Source organism: Pholis gunnellus, assembly GCF_910591455.1.
Source record: "Pholis gunnellus genome assembly, chromosome: 2".
Lineage (NCBI taxonomy): Eukaryota > Metazoa > Chordata > Actinopteri > Perciformes > Pholidae > Pholis > Pholis gunnellus.
Genome location: NC_136536.1, coordinates 1,322,231 through 1,339,907, shown reverse-complemented (window position 1 = coordinate 1,339,907; position 17,677 = coordinate 1,322,231). Strand labels below are relative to the sequence as shown.

Below are 17,677 nucleotides of genomic sequence, written 5' to 3'. Positions count from 1 at the left end.
TGGAGTCGGTGGGAGGGATCCTGGAAAGGGCGCCGCCTGCCGACTCCATAGTTCTCCTGGGGGACTTCAATGCTCACGTGGGCAATGACGGAGAAACCTGGCGGAGGGTGATTGGGAGGAACGGCTTGCCCGATCTGAACCCGAGTGGTGTCTCGTTATTGGACTTCTGTGCTAGCCATGGTTTGGCTAGACACAATCGAAGTGACATCTCAGTGTTAACCAGCCGGTTGGAATCCATGTATCTTGAGCCAACTGAGGAGGAACATCAACAGCCTGATGATTATGAGGATGTGGAGGCAGTAGCCTTTAGAGAACAGCTTCAGGACCTCCAGTTAAGGGTTGACACCTTAGAAAATCGGCTGAAAGAAGCAGTTGATAGCACACTCAATCGTGAAGAGGGGCTCAGAGCTGCAGTTGGGGCAATGGGTGAGGAGGCTAAAGGCTATATAGACGATAGGCTGCAGGGCCTCGATCAGGCTATAGTGGCTTGTTTGGAGTGAAGGGATATACGGTGGGGACAAGAGCTAAAAGAAGCCCTCAACAAAAATCGCTTATCTTGGAGGCCAGCCAGTTTTTCCACTCCTGCAGTGCCAATGCACATACGGTCGACGTATGGCTGAGGAGGATGCTGCTTTCACATCCCCACCTGCAGCCACAGCCAAACTCCCGATTAGGATGGAGTTTCCCCAGTTTGGTGAATCAAGGAGTTCTATGGATGTGTCTGAGGAGGTCTGTCATTAGGACAGAGAAGACCTTTCAGCGTGTTGTGGTACCTTCAACCATGTTATGCAGTCAGATGTAGTGTCTGTCTACCACCAATTCAGCACGTGCCCTTTAATTGTAATATTTGTACTTTTCCCTTTTTAGGTTTATATAATTAGGTGAATTGTTAGAGAGTGGTGGCCAGTATGGGGACGTGAAGGATTAAATAGTTAATTTACTGTTTAACCTGGAGGGCAAGATTTATTTTTGAGTTTTGAGTTTTTTCTATGACACCAAACCAGCTCAGGTGATGTTTGAGTTTGAAAATGATCCCAGGTATAGTTAGTTGTGTTGTGGCCTTATGAATAATTAAATTTGACCTTTGTGATGCCGTGTTCACACCAAACATGGCGCAAATTATTATTATTATACAAAGAAGGAGGACAGAGAGACGTCCAGAATAAAGTGACTGTTTCATTCATTCATTCATTCAGCCCGTAAGACCGTAAGATAAGAACAAAGGTTCACTTCTATATAAATATATAGATTATATCATAATAAAGGTAAATAAAAGCAGACTGAAATCATTTTGATCTACAAATAAACATCCGACAGATATTTGACGATCTGACCACAGACACCGACTCAACGCTCAGCAGAGATACGATCAACTTGAATCTATCCACAGACCACAGTGAGCACACCAACCTCCTCAGAGGACGTTGAAGGTGACGAAGACATTTGTGTTCATGACTCAGAATTTGACTGTAAGGAAACCAGCAGGTTAATCCCCCCCCCCCCCTCTCTCTCTCTCTCTCTCTCTCTCTCTCTCTCTCTCTCTCTCTCTCTCTCTCTCTCTCTCTCTCTGTGTCTCTCTCTGTCTCTGTCTCTCTCTCTCTCTCTCTCTGTGTCTCTCTCTGTCTCTGTCTCTCTCTCTAGGATAATAATGATAAATTCTACGGTTCAGAGTGACTCTAAAACTGACTAAAAGTTGAGTAGTTAGGATTTGTTTCTGCGTCCTCTCTCAGAAGGTTAAATGTCTTTAAAATGTAATTTGTTTTTTCCTCCTCCTCCTCCTCCTCCTCCTCCTTCTTGCAGGAAAACCAGATTTGAATATGGATTTGTGTGTTTTCCATCACAGACTGAGACTCAATCAGCTCAGTTTTATTGTTCCTGACTAACAGAAACTCCAGTGTGACATTTAACGGTTAATAACTGTAAATAAGTGACAGCTTCCGTCTCAGTTACGCCCTTTTTTCTCTTTATACATTTACACATCTGAGCCGAATCGCATCCAGAGATCAACGGTACAAAAAGATTTAAAGAAAGAACAGGTGGAGGTTAAACTGCTAAACTTTGTGGTGTTGAATCAAACATAAAGTCTGCTCATTGATTCACAGCAGCGCCTAAAAGAAGTTCTGATTAAACCACAGATTCAGATTTTCTGTTGAAACTTGAATCAGCCAAGAAAGGCCAACAACGTTTCCTGTGAAATGCATTGTGGGACAGCAGAAGTCAGTCAACTTACAAACTAAAGAATCTAAAGCTGAAACGATTAGTCGAAAAACAAAATGCAAAAAACTCTGAAAAATAAAACATATCAGCAGGTTGTGTTCAATTACATATTTGTGGGATTTTGATAGTTGGAAAGAAAAAACAAGCGAATATAAAGATTTTAGAGGCTTTTAAAAAAAACTATTTTCTGACTAAATGATTAACAGATTAATAATGATAATAAACGTTTTCTTTCACAACGTGTCCTTCTCTGATTCATGACAAAAAACATGATGATACTAGTTTTTCCCACAGGTAATAACGCTACACCGTGAACTGTAAATCTGAGTTGAGATCAGCAGGAGGAGAGCTAGTTAGCTGTTTGCTGTTAGCTGCTAGCTGCTAACCAATGCAAACACAAAGTCGCCTCTAGAAGTCTAAATAAACACGTTTCTGTTACATTTCAGATTTTTTACTCATATTCATTTATTACATTTTCATTCTACTGTTTAATCTATTTCATCAGATTTTTTTCTTGTAAAGCAGCTTAAAGTGCTTTGTAGTTTAACAAATAAACATCCGACAGATATTTGACGATCTGACCACAGACACCGACTCAACGCTCAGCAGAGATACGATCAACTTGAATCTATCCACAGACCACAGTGAGCACACCAACCTCCTCAGAGGACGTTGAAGGTGACGAAGACATTTGTGTTCATGACTCAGAATTTGACTGTAAGGAAACCAGCAGGTTAATCCCCCCCCCCCCCCCCTCTCTCTCTCCCTCTCTCTCTCCCTCTCTCTCTCTGTCTCTCTCTCTCTCTCCCTCTCTCTCTCTCTCTCTCTCTCTCTCTCTCTCTCTCTCTCTCTATGTTGAAATGAGCCTTTAATTCATGACTTTCTGGGCTTAAAGAACAGATAAAAGACGCCAGAAAAGTGGAGAAAAAAAGTTTGTGTACATATTTAAGTTTTTAATGAAGTAGTAGTAGTAGATTGAAGTACATTGTACATAAGTACAACGTATCCACTGACACTGACTGATATACAAGTGAGCCTTTAATGAGGATTAAACAGCTGGTTTAATAAATACTGAGTCTAACCCTGCATCACTTCCTGACTGTCTCCTCTGTGACTTTATGTGAACTATCGGAACATTTGAACAGCTACAGCTCGTGCACGAGGACTCACCCCAGGGTGCTGATGAAGCCGTTCACGGATCCCTCCGCGTACAGGGACACGATATCCCCGATGTGGAGGAAACTGGAGGCAGAGTCCGACATCCTGCAGCCGGTCACCGACGGTCCAGGTAGAGACGGAGACAGACCTCCTGTCTCACCCCTTTACCTCACCCCTTTATGCGAGGAAACGTTCAGAGACACAAACCAGAAGTTTGCAGCTGGAGGACTCGAAGCTGTTCTGGATCCGGGTTCAGTCAGTCCGCATCCTGCTGACTGCCGGGTTCTGCACCACGAGACTAAAAAAGACTCTGAAGAAGTTCGCAGAATAAAAAGTGGAGCTCCGGAGAAACAGAACCAGGTCCAGCACGAGACCCGCCGTACACACACACACACACACACACACACACACACACACACACACACACACACACACACACACACACACACACACCTAACAAAGATACAAGTACATGTACAAGTCCAATCAGATTTCACCTCTGTGTCTCTAGGTAGAAGAGAGGCCTGTTGTGGAATATTTCTATGTAGATGCGGGATAAGAGTTGATTAAATAAACAGAGTCTGATGAATGCTCAAAGTAGTAAGAGTCCATTTAATGCTTGCAAGCAGGAGAGCGAACACACAGACACGTATCTCAGTGAACTGTGCAAAACACTGTCAACGAAGTACAAGGCACATCATATTTTATGCATACAAGGATCACGCCTTTAGTTACCTCATAGGAAAGGAAAAGGGAGTATAGGTTCTTGGACAAAGGTTGATTTGTTCTGCTCATTGTTTTGCGTCTTCCAGGTGCGTTCAACTGGGAGTCAGTCTCATACAGAGGTCAGAAACAATGTTTCTTCTCGTGTGTTGCATATGAACAACCTTGGAAGATAGGACATTGGTTTCATGAACTAATTAAATACCTCTGTAGGACTGCAGTGATCTTTCCCTGTGTCTCTGTACTTTCCCATCAGTAGAACAACATCTTTCAAAACATCCCAAGATACTAAAATATATTTTACCATTATTATACTTAATACATATTTTACCATTACAGGCCCCAGGCCTGCAGACTCACCAGTGAATCCATGTGCAGTTTAAGTGAATGGGGACGATATTGTTGATTGTCATAGTGTTCAACCAATCAGATCTTTAGTTTGACATGTTGACAGGACCGAGGATGTGAACCCTGATCTCTGCTCTTTGGTAGACCTGCTTTTACTCTAGAAATGAACTTGTGCGTTCTTGTTCTTGATGAACAAAACAATGAGGAGCAGAGACCAGAGAAGTGTTGCTCACTTCATTTGAGTTAAGGTGGAAAGTCAGTTCAGTAACAAAGACTTCACTCAGTGTGCTGCTTGAACATAGAATCATATTTTCAGTCAAATCCAAACAGGAAAGCAGCATTGAAGCTGTTCTTGAGGCTTGTTGTTGACCCGACACGTTACGTCTGTTAGAGTCATCACACTCTATTGGACCTGAAGTACATGAAGAACTGTGGTGAAACAGGAAGCTGATTCAAATGTTTTATTGAAGCAAAAGAAGCATTATCACCATGAAGAAACACAACATTACAAATAACAAGTCCTACATTTTACAATTACAGAACAAAGTTCTTCATTATCAAGAGAAACACTCCTCATTCTGCAGAATGAACTCTGATAGAGCTATACTATAATAACCATGTTATTGGATCATTATTACTGATTAACATGTAAGTAGCATTTTAACGCTGCAGCAGGTTGAGATTCTACAAAACAATGCGTCATATTTAATAAGCTCATCACACATTTTATATTAAATATCTTAGTGTGCAAAGAAACTACACTCTTAGAAATAAATGTGCTAACTAGAACCATGGAGGGTTCTTTGGCTCGTTTCCTGGAACCCTTTCAGAGGGTTCTAGCTATCATTCTTGTTTGTTCTTGCTGGTCAGTTATTTATCATCATCGTGTTTTAAAACCAAACATCAGAGGACAGTCAGATATTATTACATCATTATAATATTAAAGCCTGATATGCAAGTAGTATATAGGGCCTACTTATGCGCGTGCATGTGCCCTGTATCAGATTGCGCGTGCACGTGAACAACTGTGCATGTGTCGCGTGCACTTTTCTTTTTCTTTTTTTTTCTCAAATTTGCATAATTGGGGTGTGTGTGTGTGTGTGTGTGTGTATGTGTGTGTGTGTGTGTGTGTGTGTGTGTGTGTGTGTGTGTGTGTGTGTGTGTGTGTGTGTGAAACGTATTGCACTAGTCACATGCATAAAACTGCACTTTTTGCGCGTACATGAGAGAACATGTGTCCATAGGTGTGTGTGTATGTGTGTGTGTGTTTATTGTATTGCATATAAATTGGGGTGTATGTGTGTGTGTGTGTGTGTGTGTGTGTGTGTGTGTGTGTGTGTGTGTGTGAAACGTATTGCATATAAATTGGGGGATGTGCCCCCCTGCATTAGTCACCTGCCTAAAACTGAACTTTTTTGCGCGTACATGAGAGAACAGGCTCCCATAGGTGTGTGTGTGTGTGTGTGTGTGTGTGTGTGTGTGTGTGTGTATTGTATTGCATATAAATTGGGGGTGTGTGTGTGAAACATATGGCATATAAATTGGGGAAGGTGTCCCCCTGCCTTAGTCAGGGCCTTTGACCCCTTCATTAGGACGGTCACAGGCCTAAAAACTGAACTTTTTTGCGCGTACATGAGAGAACAGATGCCCGTATGTGTGTGTGTGTGTGTGTGTGTGTGTGTGTGTGTGTGTGTGTGTGTGTGTGTGAAACTTATTTACTAGTGCTGTTAATGCATATTGGTGTGTCTTTTAGAGGAGGGAGAACACGGGGGAGAATGTCCATGCGCAGCACTGATCCTGTAGGCTGGGGCAGGGTTTTAACGGCTCATTCACACACGTTGTTTTAAACACTCCTCCATTGTGTGAATGGCTTGCAGCCCCAAGCCTGTCTTTCAGACTGTGGAGGGGCTAACAGGCCACTTAGTGAAGACACCAGTCTCTTGAAACACGTTTGTTTTAGAAAAAAATGGTAACAAAATAATCAACTTTAGTGGATACCTTAAGTTTTATTTTTGGCACTGTATTAATTTAAATGGCTACCAAGAAGGCAGGAGAGCAACGTGTATTTTAGAATCTAAAAGAATGGAAGAAAATACAAAAACAACCAGGGTTAAATTAAGAATATAATACTTAAGTACCTAAATACTTAATAAGATTCTTTCTTTTCAGTTTTAGTTCACTAAAAACTGATTTGTCATCAGCCTTTCCAAAATACTTGCCTGAGCGGTTTGCACAAGCACTGGATGTAAATCAACTTTTCAATATACTAGTGTGCTCAGTCTACACTTGGATTCACATTACAGTAAAAAGGTCCACACTTGTACTGTAAGGAATGACAGAGGTCCACCGTTGGTTGGTAAATAATGACACAAGTTCCCTCTTAGATAGCATGGAGTGACATTAAAACTCCACGTATGAAAAGAAATAAGCTAAATTAATAGTACTTGTGAAACAAATTATCTAAACTAAATAATTCTATATTATTCTTCAAACATGTTGTGTTTTTGATAAATATACATAAAGGCACAGCTGTAGTGGATGGCGTAACAATTTTCAATCTCAACACTATTAAAATGAAGCGTTACCCAGAAGGCAAGGAAGTAATGAGAACTTCAAAATCTACAAGAAGAAGAAAAAAAAAACAGAATGAAATTAGTAATAAAATGGTCACATTTGGATCCTTTCTTTTCACTTTTAATAAATTGCTGAATTTTTTTTATTATTAGACTTTGCCCTTGGACAGTTTTTACAAGCACTGGATTTCAAACAATTTTACAATGCATCTATGTCCTCAAGCTTTATTTATTGGAATTATTTTTGTTGATTCATAGGACAGGATGAAAAAGGTCCACACTTGTATTGTATGGAATGACAAGAGGTCCACAGTTGGCTGCTACATAATGACACAAGTTCCCTCTTAGATAGCATGGAGCGACATCCAGGAGGTATTGTGACAACACAATGACAGCCAATTATGATATATGGTTTTGGCTGTAGTGTAGTTTTTGTATTCCTTGCCTACATTGAAGTAATGATTTTGTTCTCATTAATACAATATGTGTCACATGAAGTATTTATTGGCGAAAAGAGAACGCATATTTGAGGGCTGTCAAATGGTGCAGCATTGTCAAAATCAGAATCAGCATCAAAATCAGCATCAGCTTTAATGGCCAAGTAACTGCACTCAATGGACATGCACAATAAAGCTGAACAAAGATAAACAAATAGTAAATAGTAAATAATTTGACTACTATAATAAACATTTGGCTAATGTGTAGAGGGATAATTCAATAAATAAATGAATATGTATGTTTGTCTTTGTAAATATAAAACAACAACAGTCCTGTTCTAAACAGTAATACAGTAACAATGGAACTGAGAGTATTGTCAACTGAAATTACAAATCCTCGCACCAGGACGTCGTTGCAGGTAGAGGACAGAATGCGGTGTTAGTTAGTGAGATAACGATGGTCAAACCTTTCACTTTCCTGTCAGTTTTCTAAATGTTTAAAGTGGAGTACATGTGAGCATCTAGGGCAGGGGTGTCAAACTCATCTTCACATCTTCACTCTGGGCCACATCAGCGTCACGGTCGCCCTCAAAGGGCCAGTTGTAAATGTCAGACCGTGTAAATGTAACTACTCCTAACATATTGGTAAATAACTGTCTCTGCATTTGATTATTGTTTATTCAAGTGTAAAAATAGTACATGCAGTTATATAAATGTAAAAATATATTTAAGCACGTTTCTGTTGTTATAACTTAAATCCTTTTAATTTAGGGTTAAGAAACCCACATTAGCTACTCTATCAAAGATCAAACGTTTAAAGAAAATAGCAAAGACAAATATCAAACACAAGTTATTACAATAACTTTGTTCAAAGCTTAAAAGCCTTTCAAGGGTGCGTTTGCACAATCCACGTGAAGTATTTCATGTGTTGTAAAAACACGTTTAAAGTCGTCTTCAATGTACTCACAATACATTTATATGTTAAACGTAGAGTAACCAGCCAAAGAGCTGCTTCTATCACTTTGTGTTTAAGTTTCTCATAACTTCGACTTTCTATCTCATAACTTCGACTGTGGGGATATTTTTATTATCAAGTCTAACTTAAAATTTGCTTATTTTTTTCTTTTTTCTTTTTTTCGCTGGCGGATTCGCGGGCCACATAAAATGACGTGGCTGGGCCTTGAGTTTGAGACCCCTGCTTTAGGGCCCTTTAGTTTAAAAGGTGAGATGAATGTATGATATGAAACAGTCCATCTTCACAAGTAGTGTACTTATGTACGCAGTTGGGGTACTTGTACTTCAGTATTACGATTATATGACAATGTAATGTATACTCCTTGTGGTGGCCCGTTCTGTGTTCTTCTTCCTGTATACTGGCTCCGTTTCTGACTCACACATTAAACAGTCCAAATGGTTGCTCTTGCACGCTGATTCCTTTGCCGTCACTTGGTCGATTTATTTTCACTTTCGACAAATTTAATAGCAAAAAATGATCAGTTTAACGTGAGGTCAAAGACTGCCCCGATGCCCCGTTCTACACAGAGGAAAAACCAACTCGAGACTCAGCCCCACCCCTTCCTCTTAGACCAGCTGATCCTCATCTGATTAATATCAAAAGCTCCTAAACAAAAGTAATTATAAAGAATGCACATTTAACCTTCATTCATAAATTAAGGATGTGTTTAGGTCATACAAATATGTTCGCAAAATTGGAAATTATGATTTGTAAACGTTGTACTGATTAATAAATACTTTAACTTCATTTAGTTGATATTACCGTTAAGTATTTTTTTCGATAGCAGGGCATGTAATAGTAATGACGTATTTTTACAGTGTGGTATTAGTACTTGTAATAAGTAAATTATCTGAATACTCGATGTTTTTTTCACTCACTTTATCTTATTTTTGTGTTTATCTATGCGTATTTGTGACGATAAACCACTGCATTTTTTTGTATACAAAAATTTAGCAAAATTAATTTTATATTATTATTTGTTTATCGCCACGAATCACATGCTCAGTGTTTCCGGTCGAACCGGAAGTGTTTGGCTGAGTTTTCGAAACACTGCGGAACGTGTCTGTTGCAGCAGCAAAAGTTCCTAAATGTGGTGAGTTAACGTTGATTTCAAACATATAAATTAATTCAGGATATTATCAGCAACCAATGTTTCCGTTAACGTTCAAAAACAAACTGCCAGCGAGACAAACGGTTTGTAGATCCGGTAATTCAAAGGTTAAAGAGTGACCGGTAAGCTAACCGAGTCTTTAGCTTTAGCTAACTTTCTCTACGGAGAAACGGCGTCTGATGCTAACGTTAGCTGTTAGCTGGCTGGTGGTTAGTGAGGAGTGCGCAGGTGTCAGTAGCGAGCTAGCTAGCTTAGCTTCAGTTTGTTCCGTTAAAGGCAACGACGGGAGCTTCAGTAGTGTCCGGTTGTTTTGCTTAGTTAGCTGTTAGCCGTTAGCCGTTACAACAGGTCTGTTAATGTGTCACCGAGTCTCAGTGTTTAACGTTACATCCGCTCAGATATAACATCGTGTAACTGTTGATTATTAACTTTAACTGTCCTTAAGGAGGAGTAACGTTACGTGTATTTGCAGTTGTGTAAGAAGTACTCAGTACTCTGATCCTTTTACTGAAGTACTCAGTAGAAATACTGCAGTCTAAAAATACTCAATTAAAGTAAAAGTCCTGCTTTCAAAATGTAAATCAACTGTTTGTATTTCTCTTCCGTTATTAAATCATCATTGTATTTATTACAATCATTTTTATTATTTTATTAATATGTTTTTATTTAATTTATTATTTTTATTATAGGGTTGCTGTCATTAATGACATTTATGAAAATCAATTGAACATCATTTTTTTTTTTTAGAAAACAAATCTTTACAAAAGTACAATTAGTAAAATCTACTTTAAGTATAAAAAGAAAAAGTACTTGTTATGCAGAATGAACCTTTTCACTTGAATATTATTATATGCATTATATTCTGTTTTTATCACTTTTTAAAACATTTAAGGGCCGTTTGATGTTGGAGTTTTTCAGTGTGGAGCCAGTTTTAGATACTCTGTATAATATTCGGTGGTAGTACTATGGTAGTACTCTATAATAGTACTGCATTATATCATAAACATCATTGTTTAAGTCCTTGAACACACCATGTGTTTAACACACCGTGTAAACCAGCGTTTCGGTGCAGATTCTGCTCCAGTAATCTGTATTTAAACCGTTCTTTTCCTCTTCCAGAGCGACTTCCTCCGGCTGGCTGGTTGAACAGAGAGCGATGGCCGACCCAGAGCTCCTGCTGGACTCCAGCATTCGGATGTGGGTGGTGCTGCCCATCGTCTTCATCACCTTCTTCGTGGGGATCATCCGTCACTACGTCACCCAGCTGCTGCACAGCGACAAGAAGGTCGACCTGGAGCAGGTCTCTGACAGGTGAGACGACGTCCAGTGGCTCTGAAGACTGACCCGTTTACGTGTGTGTGTGTGTGTGTATATATATATATACATATATGTGTGTGTATATATATATATATATACACACACACACACATGTCCAAAGAATGATTGTAGAACCTGGAGAATATCAACATCTCACACATGTTTTCATCTGAAGATGATTGATTCAGACTAGTTCATGTAGACGTGTCGTCACTGTTGTAGTGAGAATGATCTGGTCTGAGGTCGTGTTGTTGTTTCTCTTCAGTCAGGTCCTCCTACGCAGCCGCATCCTCCGAGAGAACGGAAAGTACATCCCCCGACAGGTGAGAGACCACCATCATGTTATATATTTATATATATTATATATATAATATGTATCGTAGACATTTCTATGAAACCCTGCAGGACTCCAGTAGACGTGCGTCTGTATATAAAGTAAAGAGTTGATCTGTTATGTGTCTTCTCTGCTTCAGTCGTTCGCGATGAGGAAACATTACTTCAACGACGCAGAGACCGGCTTCTTCAAGAAGGTCAAGAGGAAGGTCGTCCCCAAGAACCCCATGACAGGTGAGTTAGTTTCTTCATGAAAACACACAGTTCAAATGATGAGGACTTAAAGATTGTATCTTTATTGATGAAAACAAATCTCATCATCATTATCATCTTTACTGCAGTATAATAATGTTCTTAGAGCTTGTGTTAGAAGTTAAACAGCTCATAATTCATCTCTAATATCGGTTTATATTCATGTGAATTACATCTTCAAACTACTGGATTTATTAAAGTTTATCACCAAAACTACATTTTACAGATGACATGTGAACACATCATGATAACGTTATAATGTACCTTCAGCCAGTACTCATGTTCACTGAGCAGAGCCTGAAGGCATCATGATGTCACTGAAGTGAACCTCCGTTGGTTAGCCGTTAGCGGTGCTGCTAACGTTACTAGCTCTCCTCTGATTGGTTGTTTACAATGAAACATGATCAGAGACTAGAAACACAAGTTGTACTGAGTCAGTAAAACTTTATTTACACTGTGATGGTTGACGTTGAACCTTTATTTACACTGTGATGATGGTTGATGTTGAACCTTTATTTACACTGTGATGGTTGACGTTGAACCTTTATTTACACTGATGGTTGATGTTGAACCTTTATTTACACTGTGATGGTTGATGTTGAACCTTTATTTACACTGTGATGGTTGACGTTGAACCTTTATTTACACTGTGATGGTTGACGTTGAACCTTTATTTACACTGTGATGGTTGACGTTGAACCTTTATTTATACAGCGATGGTTGATGTTGAACCTTTATTTACACTGTGATGGTTGACGTTGAACCTTTATTTACACTGTGATGGTTGACGTTGAACCTTTATTTACACTGTGATGGTTGACGTTGAACCTTTATTTACACTGTGATGGTTGACGTTGAACAGACACCAGCATGCTGACCGACATGATGAAGGGAAACCTCACCAACGTGCTGCCCATGATTGTGATTGGTGGATGGATCAACTGGGCGTTCTCTGGATTCGTCATAAGTGAGTTCATGAACACATCTTGCTTTTAGATGCTTTAGAAAGTTAAAAATCTTCATTTGATCGCCGTGTTTGTTGTCGTCGTGCAGCTAAGGTTCCGTTCCCTCTGACTCTGAGGTTCAAGCCGATGTTACAGCGAGGAATCGACCTGCTGTCACTGGACGCCTCCTGGTAAAGCAACACTGTAACGTCCCACCGGACCGTGAACACAACACGACAATAATAACAGAGCAGTGTTTTATTTCTATTATTAAATATGTGTTTAACCTCAACAAGAAGTTATTAATTAGCTGTTTATTTTTTAACAGAGACACAAAACCATCATACACTTTATTATTATATATATATACACTATTATGTATTATATATCATTAATATTCACGTCACTGTCTGTGATTAATAGAGAGTGTCACTATGACGTTGAATTGAATAAAATGATCCTGATTATTTCATAACTGGGTGAGTTTGTACATTTTGTCTGTTTCTTTGTCTCATGTGTGTGTTGATCCGTCAGGGTGAGTTCAGCGTCGTGGTATTTCCTGAATGTGTTTGGTCTGAGGAGCATGTACAGCCTCATCCTGGGACAAGACAACGGTGAGTTCTTCTTTATACTTCATATATAATTATATATTTATTATTATATATATGCTGGGCAAGTTAACGCATTAATTAATTAACGCTGACAATTATTTTATTGCGCGTTAACGCAGTTTTTTTTTAAAATTATTAAGCGGACATTTTTAACACAAGAACCGGGCAGCGAGCGGTGAACAGCTGTTTGTTTGGCGTCTCTTCCTGGTTCCTTCCCCTACATTCCCCTGGGTCCTAAGTCCCTCCATGTACAGCTTCTTATCACCCTCTATGTACCAACGTACATTCATAACAAACACCACACATGTTACAGTAATCAGCGCTGCATCGTGTCTGACCAACATACCAAAAACAGCTAAAAATAAATGATTCATTTTAGAGTTTTTAAAGTTGTTTTGTTTGTAATATGTATAATAATCATATCATTTAGTTATCACTACTGAGAATTTAGCAAACATGAAAACATGACGTAGAAAGGTTTGCAGTTTAAGATGTATATTTAAATTCATCTCTGACACACATGAAGATAAAGTTGTGAACACGCTGAATATCTATGATCAGAATCATTATAACTGTGTTATAACTGCTGCTGTGTGAAGAGAATCCTGCTGTTAACAAGAACCTGATGAGTTTAAAGTGTTTAAACACAATGTTATTGACGTTTTGTTCATATAGCAGCACTTTAAAATAAAAGTGCACAATTCACTACTGTTTAATTCATTATTGAATTCTGTGCATAACTGAGATTAATCCTGATTAATAACAGATTGCGTCATCAGAGAGCAGCTCAACTTTTTCATCACGGAAAATAATTTGTGTAAATAAATTTTTTTTTTGTTGTTTAAAGCTGCCGACCAATCACGGGTCATGCAGGACCAGATGACGGGCGCTGCCATGGCGATGCCCCCCGACCCCAACAAGGCTTTTAAGGTGAGACAGAAACACTAAGAACCACGACGCGGTGCACATGTTCAAGAACAAAGACATTATTCACACTTAACTATTTATAGTTGGATCGTTTCTGACGTCAGTATTTACCGACTAAACATCGATGTGATCATCGTGATTTTATCCAAACATTTCGTGAGATATCATATTAATTAGTATCTTTTCTTTAGTGTAGAATCGCCTGAAAATAAGAACCGTTGTGTCTTCGTTAGCTTAGCACGAGTCGTCATCTTCCTCCAGGAGCCCAGAACGGACAAACCGAAGACGTTTCACCACTAGAGGCTCTTTAATCCGTCACGTCCGCGCTCAAATCCAGCATCTCGTTTTCTTCCGTGAAGCGATACTTTAGGAACGTCTTGAGGATCGGAGGTTCTCTGATGACTCAGCGATCAACGGAGCACGAGGCGGTGATTCTAGTTCTAAAGACATTCGGTCCTAAAAGCTGAAATCTGTTTAAATCTGTTTAAAGTATATCGTTTAGAATAGAAATGACTTTAGAAAGTGAAGACGAGGATGAAAACACAATGTTCACGGAACAGTTGTTCCTCTCGCAACAAAACTCTAATAATGCACATAATCACACGTGATAAAGCTCGATGTGGACTCAAGTGGAACTGACTTGTACTAAACGTTTGTGTGTCAGAGCGAGTGGGAGGCGCTGGAGATCGTGGAGCACAAGTGGGCTCTGGAGAACGTGGAGGAGGACCTGATGACCAGAGACCTGAACTTTGGGACCTTCTTCAGCCAGGACATCAAGTCCACCATGTTCTAGAAGAAACCAGGAGGACCCGGGACCTCTGGAAGGTTCTGGAACCCAGCGTACACAAACTCCAGCAGCAGATCCATGAAGCACTTTATTCACTTCCTGCCTTTTTTCTTTTCTTTTGTTCATCGGCCTTAAGAAGTGTAACTGCTCCGAGATGTTCCGATTAATAATAATTATAATAATGAATCACTTGTTGCTCACCTTTGATCGTCGATAATTTAGGACGTATAAAGTTTTAATGAACCGTTCTGACAGTGAGTAGTGTTGAATGTCATTAAGAGGTTCTTATATATTATTGTTTTTAATGTACGTTGAGTTCACTTTTTCTTCTTTTTTTAAGTTGTAATAAGTTTCCATTCAGATATTTGCTGTTTCTGTGTATTCGGGGTTCCAGGGCACGGTTCTCTAGTTGTTCTAGAACACCGGTTCTAACCAGACCGACTTCTAGAACGGTTCCCAGAATGTCCCAGAACCTGGTGGAGTCTCTCAGGAAGACGTTTCTCTTTAAATGACAGAAACGGTGAACTTTTCTACACGTGGAGGCCGTTGAATAAACGTTACGTCTCACTGACTGTTCCTCTCGTCTCTCAACCGTGATGCCTTCAATGACACGCCGGAAGAAAAGAGACCGGAACTTGAATTTTGGTTTTGAGGCTCAATCTGTAAAAACAACACGACTAATATGAATATTTAAGAGCAGATAGTTCAAATGTAACCGTGTTTGTTATTAAAGATATTTACATCTCTGGAAGCTTAAGATGCAGCATGAATTAGTCAGTAAACAGCAGAGCTTAAAGGTTAATATGAAGAACTATAAAATCATATTTACCTTTTTTTAACCTGCAGAAACCTAAAATGTGCTTTTTGTTTTAAAAGGTAACGAAGTTAAAAGCGCCTCCGGTCTCATCGTGATAATAATCCTTTTATTCATATCAAAAGATTGAAAGTACAATAAAATATTTTCATCTGATATTTGACAGGAAGACCAAAGAAAGAAATCAGCCCACGCTTCCCTCCGCCCGGCAACAGCAACAATAATAATAATACATTTCTTACAATACAAAAATACTGTACACAGAGCTGCTTTAAAACCAGTGAGCGCTCCAAGACTAACCCTCCGTCAAATCACCTCAAATCTTCACCTATAAATATGAAAAATAAACACGTCGCCGTCGACCAACAACTCAAATCATCACAGAACGAACTGAAGTCATGTGATCGTTCCGTACAAAAATAAATACCAGAAAACAACCAAAATATACAAAGACGTGAACTCGCTTCTGTTCAATATTAAATGATCTGCTATAAACACACTCTGATTACCCAGAATCCCTTTCACTCGGCTCCTCGGGAGTTTAACTGCTTTCATCTAAAACACGGAAAAGTTATTAATATTCATCTGCAGACAGTTCAAGTTAAACTATGTGAATATTTAATGTTTGTTTTTAATAAACTACAATGTTTACATTTATAAATATATATCGTGTTTATAGCTTTTAAATATTTAATATCAAAAATGAAACCTTGTTTTATTTTAGTTTCTGTAAAATATCTTTTATGACGTTAAACGATGCATTATTAAAACAAACAATACTTTTTAAATTATTTAGATTCTATTTAGAATTAATCCATTAAAGACAAAGTTGAATGATCTTTACTTTTGATAATAACGCATCGTTTAAACGTATTTTAGGTTCAAATGAGTTTATTGAATTATTGGTTATAAATGAGTCCTGATGATCGACAGAAAGCAGACGAAGCGTCTCAAACTACCGGAGAGTCAAACGTTTCATCTACAGATCAAACACCAGCCGACGAGTTTTTCAGGGAAAAGAAGTAATCAGAGAAAGTTCAAGTGTTGTTGGAAAATAATAATTAAAAAACAAAAAGAATGATTAAAAAGAGGCCTGTTGTTCTCCTGGAGGAGAGAAAGAAAACCCGTCGCTGTGAAGAAGCGTTCAATTAACCAAGCGATCATTTAGTCCGTTTCCATGGAGGCGGCGGAGGAGGAGGCGGCGCCCAGCTCTGCGTCGTCGTCGTCCTTACAGGAAGTGATGTCGTTGGCGGGCTGAGTGGAGGAGGAGGAGGAGGCGGCGGGGCTGCTGGTGGGGGGGGGCAGGCTGGGTGTTCTGATCCGGTCCTGTCGATGGTAGAACAGCACGTAGGCAGCGTTGGTCTGCGGGACAGCGGAGAGAGTTTAGGTTCTACTGCAGGAGACGGAACCGCACGTCGTTCTTTAAGAACAACTTCAGCTTCATATTTAAGACGTGAAGCTGCGTCAGATTAAAGTAAACGGTGTCACTCACCACGATCTGGTCCTCTCTGGCGTACGTCACCTTACTGTCGTCAAAGTAGTACCACTGACCGTTGTCCTTGTTCCACGCATAGCTGGTGTCTGCAGGAACAGGAACACACACACACACACACACACACACACACACACACACACACACACACACACACACACACACACACACACACACACACACACACACACACACACACACACACGACCATGAGGGTACAAGGACACGAAAAGAGGACGTGACCTCATTGACTCGTCATCAAAGGGACCTACAGTGACCGTCTCTGAGCCCTCCGTAGTGATTGGACACGGCGATGAGGTCATAGCGGCTCGGAGGCTCCCCATTGGACAGACTCTTCCTCAGGAGGCAGCCGGAGAAGTCCAGGTCTCTGCAACACAACACACAACCTGTTATACTGTCTGACTCTGTCTGTGTGTGTGTGTGTGTGTGTGTGTGTGTGTGTGTGTGTGTGTGTGTGTGTGTGTGTGTGTGTGTACCTGAGGGGGAAGTCCACGATGCTGTCCAGCTTCTCTCTGGTGAACTTGGTGTAGGAGAACCTCTTGAGGTGGATGATGAGGACCTCCGGTAGAGACCAGAGGTCCAGCTTCTTAGTGGCCA

At 39.8% G+C, this 17,677-nt stretch overlaps 2 protein-coding genes across 2 annotated transcripts in view; one reads left to right on the top strand and one right to left on the bottom strand.

The window, feature by feature from the left end:
* Positions 1-9,485: 9,485 nt before the first annotated feature.
* Positions 9,486-15,325, top strand: LOC306711074 (ER membrane protein complex subunit 3). Its single transcript, XM_079179855.1, has 9 exons — positions 9,486-9,564; positions 10,702-10,893; positions 11,165-11,222; positions 11,373-11,466; positions 12,347-12,451; positions 12,538-12,619; positions 12,963-13,042; positions 13,887-13,969; positions 14,631-15,325. Exons 2-9 carry the CDS (start codon positions 10,739-10,741, stop codon positions 14,757-14,759), a joined length of 786 nt encoding a protein of 261 aa, XP_079035981.1. The 5' UTR covers positions 9,486-9,564; positions 10,702-10,738; the 3' UTR covers positions 14,760-15,325.
* A 331-nt stretch (positions 15,326-15,656) lies between these two features.
* Positions 15,657-17,677, bottom strand: part of usp11 (ubiquitin specific peptidase 11) — a 13,419-nt gene continuing 11,398 nt past the window's right edge. Inside the window, exons 18-21 of the mRNA XM_079179719.1 lie at positions 17,557-17,677; positions 17,332-17,447; positions 17,060-17,148; positions 15,657-16,929 (exon numbers count right to left, since the gene is read on the bottom strand). The exon at positions 17,557-17,677 is cut by the window's right edge and continues 29 nt beyond it. Coding sequence (XP_079035845.1) covers positions 16,732-16,929; positions 17,060-17,148; positions 17,332-17,447; positions 17,557-17,677 — 524 coding nt within the window. The 3' untranslated portion in view covers positions 15,657-16,731. The remainder of the gene's footprint in view (positions 16,930-17,059; positions 17,149-17,331; positions 17,448-17,556) is intronic.

Bases quoted from the DNA above. Each gene is read 5' to 3' on its own strand.
- LOC306711074 (XM_079179855.1), top strand. From the start codon at position 10,739: ATGGCCGACCCAGAGCTCCTGCTGGACTCCAGCATTCGGATGTGGGTG. The intron at 11,223-11,372 runs GTGAGAGACCAC...TCTCTGCTTCAG, and splicing joins GAAAGTACATCCCCCGACAG to TCGTTCGCGATGAGGAAACA. The intron at 11,467-12,346 runs GTGAGTTAGTTT...GACGTTGAACAG, and splicing joins CCCCAAGAACCCCATGACAG to ACACCAGCATGCTGACCGAC.